The sequence below is a fragment of the Phoenix dactylifera genome, unplaced genomic scaffold, assembly GCF_009389715.1.
Source record: "Phoenix dactylifera cultivar Barhee BC4 unplaced genomic scaffold, palm_55x_up_171113_PBpolish2nd_filt_p 000948F, whole genome shotgun sequence".
In the NCBI taxonomy this organism is placed as follows: domain Eukaryota; kingdom Viridiplantae; phylum Streptophyta; class Magnoliopsida; order Arecales; family Arecaceae; genus Phoenix; species Phoenix dactylifera.
This window is the reverse complement of record NW_024068306.1, coordinates 164,429-172,633: the sequence shown is the minus strand read 5'-3', so window position 1 is coordinate 172,633 and position 8,205 is coordinate 164,429. Positions and strand designations below refer to the sequence as shown.

The following is an 8,205-nucleotide window of genomic DNA, read 5'->3' as shown; positions in this document are numbered from 1 at the left end:
GCATTGAACTCTCTTCCCAAATCATATTAGGCTAACGGATGGTAAAGCTGATCATCGGCTGGGCTTGGATATAGAAAATATCAGCATAGGCTTGGCCTGAAATCCAATTAAAAATAAATAGAGTTTAGGCCCGAGGTATGACCCATGATCAGCTCTGACGGGTAGCATGCTAGTAGCTGGTGGGGTGATAATTAAAGGAATAAAAATTGAAGCTTCTTTAATTTTCTGCTTCACTATGATTTAGCCTCCAAATTAATTCTGTATATCTAATCATTTATAGTAGCTCGGAAAAGATATTGTTTAGCATAAGTAATAGGAATTTATTTTGCTTATATTAGTTTTGCACGGATTCTTTGTTCAAGTTTTGATTCTTCTGCAAACAATACCATTCACCGAACAGGTACATCAATATGTTTATATATGCTTTTTTTTCTATATATTTTATTGCTTGTATCTCAAAAATATTGATGTATTATTGGAATTTTAAAAAATGAAGTTTGTTTTTAATTTATATTGTATTCATGATATAATTTTTTCTTTTTTGGTCTGGTGTTATTCGTCTCCAATATAGTTATTATTGTTTGAAGAACTTGAATGGAATAAAGTGATAATGATGCTATTATATTATACATTATTTATAATACATTGTTATTATAATTTGTCTGATTGAGTGCACCAACTCCCCCAACCCCCGCCCGCTCACCCACCCTCTCTCTCTCTCTCTCTCTCTCTCTCTCTCCCTCGGATGGTTTTAGCGCAGCCCTTCGGAGCCATCACCGGACCCAACCCCACCACCAGTATCCTCGTCTCCTCCTCCTTCTACCTCCCTTCCCCTCTCCTCCCCCGTGCCGCTCTCGAATCGCTCCTCACCGCTGCCCTCGATGCCGCCGCCAGCCCCCGCCAGCTCCGAGAGGCCCACGGCCGCATCGTCCGTCTCGGGCTTCACCGCAGCAACTTCCTCGTCGCCCGCCTCCTCCGCCGTCTCGCCGACCAACGCGTCTCCACCCACCCCTACCCTCTCCTCGTCTTCGCCCAGGTCCCCCGCCCCAACTCCTTCCTCTGGACCGCCCTCATCCGCGGCGCCGCCCTCCTCCTCTACTCCGCCTCCTCCTCCGCCGCCCATCCCCTCCGCCTCTACGCCGCCATGCGCCGCAGCTGGCCCCCCGCCCCGCCCCTCCCATTTACCTTCTCCGCCCTCCTCAAGGCCTGCGGCGCCGCCCGCTGCCTCCCCATGGGCACCCAGGTCCACGCCCAGGCCCTCGCCACCGGTGGGTTCGATTCTGACCTTTTCGTCCAGAACACTCTCATCTCTTTCTACGTGGAGTGCTCCGACCTGTCGTCAGCCCGCAAGTTATTCGACCGAATGTCTGTGAGAGACGCCATATCTTGGACTTCCTTGATCGTTGCCTATACCAAGACCGGTGACATGGGCTCCGCCGAGGGGCTTTTTGAGAAGACCCCGGTGAAGGATATGGTGGCGTGGACCGCCATGGTCACGGGGTACGCCCAGAATTCGATGCCGAAAGAGGCATTGGAGACGTTCGATAGAATGCGAGAGGCAGGTGTTAAAATCGATGAGGTCTCGTTAATCGGCGCCATCTCCGGTTGCGCTCAGTTGGGTGCCGTGAAGCATGCGGGATTCGTACGGGAGATTGCCGAGAGATATGAGTTCAAGAGGAACGTCGTCATGGGGTCGGCAATGGTGGATATGTATGCAAAATGTGGGCTTGTTGACGAGGCCCGTAAGGTGTTTGATGGGATGGTAGAGCGAAATGTGTACACGTACAGTGCTATGATCGTTGGCCTTGCTGCGCATGGGAGGGCTCAGGAGGCAATCGCTTTGTTTAAGGAGATGGTGGAGAGGACGGAGGTGAAGCCTAATCGGGTCACATTCATTGGGGTGCTCACGGCATGCAGCCATGCCGGGATGGTGGAGGAAGGCCGCTCTTACTTTGCACAAATGAAGGACGAGTATGGGATTTCTCCCTCTGCCGATCATTATGCTTGCATGGTGGATTTGTTGGGCCGGTCAGGTCTCGTGGAAGAAGCACTTGAACTTGTGAAATCGATGCCTGTTGAACCCCATGGTGGTGTGTGGGGAGCATTGCTAGGTGCTTGCCGGATCCATGGGAAGACCCAAATCGCTAAAATTGCAGCAGATCATCTATTCGTGCTTGAACCTGATGGAATCGGGAACTATGTGTTGCTGTCGAACATATATGCATCGGCAGGGATGTGGGAGGAGGTGTCGAAGGTGAGGAAGTTGATGAGGGGAAGGGGGTTGAGGAAGAACCCAGCGGCAAGCTGGGTGGAGGCCAAAGATGGTCTAGTTCATGAGTTCTTTGCAGGAGATGGTTTGCACCCTAGGTCTCGTGAGATAAAGGAGGCACTAGAGGAGCTTTTGCGGAGGTTGAAGCAAGATGGATATGTGCCTGTCTTGAGCTCAGTTGTCTATGATGTTAGTGATGACGAGAAGGAAAGGCTACTGAAGGGTCATAGTGAGAAGCTAGCTCTGGCATTCGGTCTGTTAACGACCACTGTTGGAGGCACAATTAGGATTGTGAAGAACCTAAGGATTTGTGAGGACTGTCATTTAGTGATGCGCCTTGTGTCTAAGGTTGAAAGCAGGGAGATTGTGGTGAGGGATAACATGAGGTTCCACCACTTCAAAAATGGTGAGTGCTCCTGTGGTGAATTTTGGTGAAGGTGAGCTTTATAAGCAACATAAACATGAGAAGGGAGGAGAAATAGTATGGCATGATTTTGATATGAGATTCCTAAATTCTTTTGAAGCTCAGTTGCCTTATTGGATCCTTGTGAATTCATTTGACCTCTGCTGAAGCAGCGCAAAGAGCTGAAGACATGCATTATACTAAATCCAGGGAACTAATTCTATGATCTTTTTTCTTATGAAAGATATCTATGATAGCGATAAACATGGATGGAAAAATGAAACTAAAGGGAGTTGAGCTTCTCAGCTGGCCAGAAGATTCAAACCAGCTTTTCCTTAAGGAGAACCAATTCTTTTCAAACAAAAAAAGGATGTACGTTTTTTTATGTTTTCAGAATTTTTTTATAAGTCAGATGTAGGCGAGACATGAAGTAGAGCTGGTTTCTTTTATTAGCTGTATTAAAAAATCTCATCTTTTTTTTTTTAATGCAGATTGCACAACTATCTTGGAAAAGTGATTGAACATTGTCGTGATATACCGTAGTAATTTATGTGAACTGTCAGTGGTTCTTTATTTAGAGGAGGTTGGACTTTGAGAAATTCTCAAATCCTCTTCTTGCATTTTCTTCTTTGTTCTCTATTGTTATTGCCCCTCCAAGTACACCTGGTGTACTGACAACTCCTATTCTATCTAGGTTTTACCTATTTGTTCTTTTGTTTTACGAAGACAGTGATTGTAGTTAAGCATAGTTGTTTTCCATATTCCCAAAGCTCATGTTCATATTCCATAAAAAAAATAGAAACAGTCTTTCAGTGTCCATGTAAATTGACCTAGTTCAAAACTGCTAGGCCTATGAGATCACTCCTTTGAAGACCCTGGTTGGAGGTTCTTTCTTATCTCCTGGTACTTTTTGAACCAAAGAGGATATAAGAATAGAAGCAGAATCAATTGAACCAAGAAAAAATAATAGATTGGTGAATATGGAGGAGCAACATGAGAAAGTACTACAATCCTGCAGAAAAAAGTTATTAGCTTGCATTTACATATAAAGAAGTCAGTGTTTACAGACAACAGAGGTGACCTTGTTATTGATCGTGAGTCCCCATTGTGAGATGAGCCTCTGATACTTATTCTCATGGGGGTGTTACTAGAAAGGAGAACCGTTTGCAAAAAAACATTGTAAGAGAACCAAATTTACTTCCAACTCCATTAAACCAATGAAGTTTTCCCACCAATATAAATCAATCTTGAAACCCAGAAAAACTGATCCGATGATAGAACAGAACCTTAAATGCAGTAGCTTGAAGAACACGGGATGTAGTGGTGAGAAGACTATAGATCTCAGGAGGCATGATTCCTGCATGCCGGCTGTCACCTAAATGAGTGCTGATACACTGAAGTTGAAACTCCATAAATAAAGCAATTGCCTATACCCAAAAGACTTGCACCAAGTTTTGAAGTTATGTCTTGTTCAAACTTAAAGCTTGCAAAAGCCAGGGGGGTCTCTGTAAGCTTTCTCTGTCGAAGCTGCTGGTCGAGTGGTCACTGCATTCCTCTGTTCTCTGTGGTATGACAGGTGTAGACAAGAGCAGTGGCCTGATATCACTTGGAGCTGGCTTAGAGTAGCTTATTTCATCATTCAAGCTAAGCCAATGTTTTGATCTCTTCTTACCAATGCCACATCCTATGCCAAGTGTGAGCTCAACATCATTCTCATCATCAGTCCACATTTTGGAGCTTTCTGTGTTCATCTTTTCTTTCAGATGCTTCCCCAAGTTGGTAATCTGATCTTGGGTGTGTCCAACTTCTGTGGAGGTGTACTCTTCAGCGGGCTGTTCAAGATCGAAGCCCTTCGGCACTCTTAAAGGGTCTTCTGAGCATATGCTCAGTTCTCGTGAGCTAGGGCCTGCTCTTGTGTTGTAGTGATGGATGGAGCTGTACTCAGAGTTCAGATGTTTAGTGGAGTGAAGTGTATTACTGACATGGGAAGAATGACTGGTCTCTGAGGTAGATGCACTACCCCAAAATCTGGTCCTTGTATCTGTGAACCCTCTGGAAGTCACAATTGTGGGAGATTGGGGCTTCTCCTCCTTACTTCTCATCTCAGCCATTAGCATCTTCTGAACTCTGTATAGCCGGTGTAGATCATGCACCTGCAATATCCAATCCAAAATCTGCGCATCAGTACTTGATGATAAACTAGAACTAAAGTAATAACAGTTGCCATCTATCCATCTTGGCATTCTTATTCTGCCACCTGTTAGAGAGAGGGGTACATCAGAAAAAAAAATGTCAGAAGGGAAGAGCAAAGCCAGCAAAGAAGGAAGTCGGCCGAGAGGATTCAGAAGTAATCCGCATCCATAACACCATCTGCCTATCCTTGGAGTGGGTAGAAATAAAAAAAATGAGACACATGAGCACAGTTTCACCTGCTGTCTGAATATTTCTTCATGCTTCAACATGGCATTTCTGACAGATTCTCTGTTGCTTTGCAATCTATCCATGGACACTGGAAGACAATTGAAAGCAGTCTGGCTGCCCGTCTTCAGCAATATATTACTGAACCTGGCCCAACTATCTGGAGTGTTCAGATCGATGGTTACTACATGACGGTTGTTCTTTAGCAAGGTGGAAAAAACATTATGAGTGTCATGCAGTTTTGTTCCCATTCCTGAGACAATGAGGGGCCATGTCAGCTATGTTTTCTTCATAATGGCTGGTAAAATGTTGTATCAGTAAAGACTCAGAAACTAAAATGTAACAATGTAAAGATTTAGATATTCAATAAACATTTACAATTTAAGACAGCTCTAATGGCATTCTTTTCTTATATTTCACAAACTGTTTGTAGTGAGTCAATTGGCTTGTTGGAGATTCAGCTGCATTCCAAAAACTGATGCTGGACCTTCGTACTATGCAGAACAATCTTCACATATAATTAATAATAAACTCTACAGCCACAATGTGTCTTCCTCAAATAATGATCTGATCCGTGGGTGGCCCTAGGCCTCCCTTTCAATCAAAACAACAACAACAACAACAACAATAATAATAATAACAACAACAAAAACAATAATGATCTGATCATGCATGTTAATCAGCAGATCACTCCAGTTACAAAATTATGTCATGAGTGCATTCCAACAGAATCGAGATGTTATCAAAACTTAAATCCATACTTCCAATCGAGAAGACAAAATATAGATAAATGAAATATCCGCATTCAACCCTGATAAATAAAATTATAGAAACATCAGCATTTTACTCAAGACTCATGAAGCAGAAGTGCTATATGATCGCTGCATCTAACAATTTTAGCTCAAGGCTTTGTGCCGTGTTCCTAAAATTGTTATCGCCAGTCCACTACAATTATGTCATCAGTCTATGACATCTACAGTCGATCCAACAAAGAAATATTGATTATAAGATTTTGATTCAGGTACAAGGAAATCCTTGAGCACAACAACAACAAATAAGAGAACCCGGCTCCTATTTGATTGAGTACCAAAATAAGAGATAGATATCTAACATAAGTTTGGAGCTACAGAGAGATGGAGAGCCTGGAAAATCTTTTTAGCTCAAAGTGGACTGAAGATCACAGGGTGGGATAGACGAACACCAGATATCGGAAATCCAGAACGTGGTTAGTTCAAATAAAACAGAGAAGTGGTATGTTTTATTCTTGCCAAGGAAGAGCGAGCAGACCTATCTTCGTTTGGAAATTGAGTTTATGAACTGATGGCTACCTTTTAGGGTTCGTAAAGTTCTATCAAATTATAAAAAACCACATGGTTAGCCAACAATTATTTTTTCCCCCCTCTCGGCTGCCATAAGAATCTAAGCAAGGCTCAAACTTCTGCAGGAAACAAAAGATTGTATGAATCATATATGTGACCCCCAAGGTGAATCCTTTTGCAATATTAAGAACAAAAAACATCTTCTAAGCTGAAGAACAAAACACATCTTGCAAGAAGACTATAGCTTCCTTTTTTTTGAATCTTTCACCAGGTAGATGACTATTATTGATAAACAATTGCAATTCAAGACCCACTCCAGGGTTCTGCTAATTGTTGATAAAAGGCTTGTAAAACAAGACCATCAAGAGGATTAGCCCTTCCAAGTAAGTGCATGACCATGGTTTAACACCCAAAACAACAAGGATCAACTGATTTGATCCCAATGAAGCACAATTACAAAGTAATGAACAATAAATTTAACATAAGTAAGGACTCTAGAGGTGTTAAAGGAAGAACAGGAAGAAAGTATAATTCACCTGCAAGCTCTGTTTCCACTGCTCATCAAGCATCTTCCCCCCCTACCAACCCTTCACTCCTCCATCTAACATCACCTTAAACAGCCAAAGAAAGCTTGAACCCACTCTCCCATCATCCTCTATGGCCCCTTTCCAGGCGACGCTGTCACTGTGGAGGTCCGATGATCATCGGAGAAATCCAAGCGAAAGGGGTGATAGATTCGGAGACTAGTCGGATATGGGCAGGCTCTTTACCACACATGAACAACCAAGCAATTGCTTGGAAAAACAAGAAAGGCAGCCCAAAAATAATGTAAGCATGACAGGCTGTGAAGGGGAAGAAGGCAAGAAAAAGGTGGAGAAGCCCTTGGTGAAATCGGTTCAGAATTGTATCATATCCACAAGGGAGGATCAGAAGAGTCAGCAAACCAAAACAAGGACATATAAAAACAAATCTCACTCATCCATGTAACCATGGAAGCATGTGAACAAAATATTCCAGACAGCTCTTATAGGACATGAAGATAGATGCTACAGTGGGCTGATGCTTCCTCTCTCTCTCCCTCTCCCTCTCCTCCCCCCCCACCCCTTCACTCCAGCTCATCTAGACAAAATCAAATACTTTTCATTTCTTACTTCTGTCCCTTTAGAGATCTAAAGATATCCATGCTTTGGACCTACTCAAGTGGTTTCTACTCTTTGCATTAGGATCACTTTTTTAATCAAGCATGGTGGTTCAGTATCCTAGAGTTGTCATTCTAAACCAGATCCAACTCCTCAGATGGGTAAAAAGGCAAAACTTTTCTTGGATGGGCATTATTCTACTAGAGAAAATGGTGCTTCCCTAAAGGCATTTGGATAAGAGAAGAGCAAAACAACTAGAAAAAACATTCTTCAAATTCTACACCTGGAATAACGGCGTTTGGAACTTTTCCTCAATCAACAATGGTGGTTAGTACCCTAGATTTGCCATTTTGGATCAGACCCCACCCCCTTTTATTGGCTCGAAGCTGAAGTAATCCTTGATGGGGTTTTCCCATAGGATAAATAGTACACCATAAAAATCCTTTTCTCCACTACATAGTATTCTCCAAATTCAATTATTATATAGAGTCTATACCTTTTCCTTCGATGTGTGTGTGTGTGTGTTTTACTTTTTTGTCTAAATATACAAATTTTGCAAGAAGTCGGCATCATCACCACAAGAAAACTTATCTTTTCATTGGCTAGATAATATTCTCAACCCAATCATTGATTTTGGTATAGAGTCGAGGACTTGCG

At 42.8% G+C, this 8,205-nt stretch overlaps 2 protein-coding genes across 2 annotated transcripts; one reads left to right on the top strand and one right to left on the bottom strand.

Moving 5' to 3' along the window:
- Positions 1-695: 695 nt before the first annotated feature.
- LOC103718042 (pentatricopeptide repeat-containing protein At5g44230) lies at positions 696-3,454 on the top strand. The gene is made up of 2 exons (XM_008806684.4): positions 696-3,044; positions 3,164-3,454. Exon 1 carries the CDS (start codon positions 746-748, stop codon positions 2,702-2,704), a length of 1,959 nt encoding a protein of 652 aa, XP_008804906.3. The 5' UTR covers positions 696-745; the 3' UTR covers positions 2,705-3,044; positions 3,164-3,454.
- Positions 3,455-3,620: 166 nt separating this feature from the next.
- On the bottom strand, positions 3,621-7,856 carry LOC103718043. Its single transcript, XM_008806686.4, has 3 exons — positions 6,946-7,856; positions 5,102-5,343; positions 3,621-4,825 (listed from the first exon to the last, which is right to left on the bottom strand). The coding sequence occupies exons 2-3, from the start codon at positions 5,339-5,341 to the stop codon at positions 4,133-4,135; spliced, it is 933 nt and encodes a 310-aa protein (XP_008804908.1). The 5' UTR covers positions 5,342-5,343; positions 6,946-7,856; the 3' UTR covers positions 3,621-4,132.
- Between the last annotated feature and the right edge of the window lie 349 nt (positions 7,857-8,205).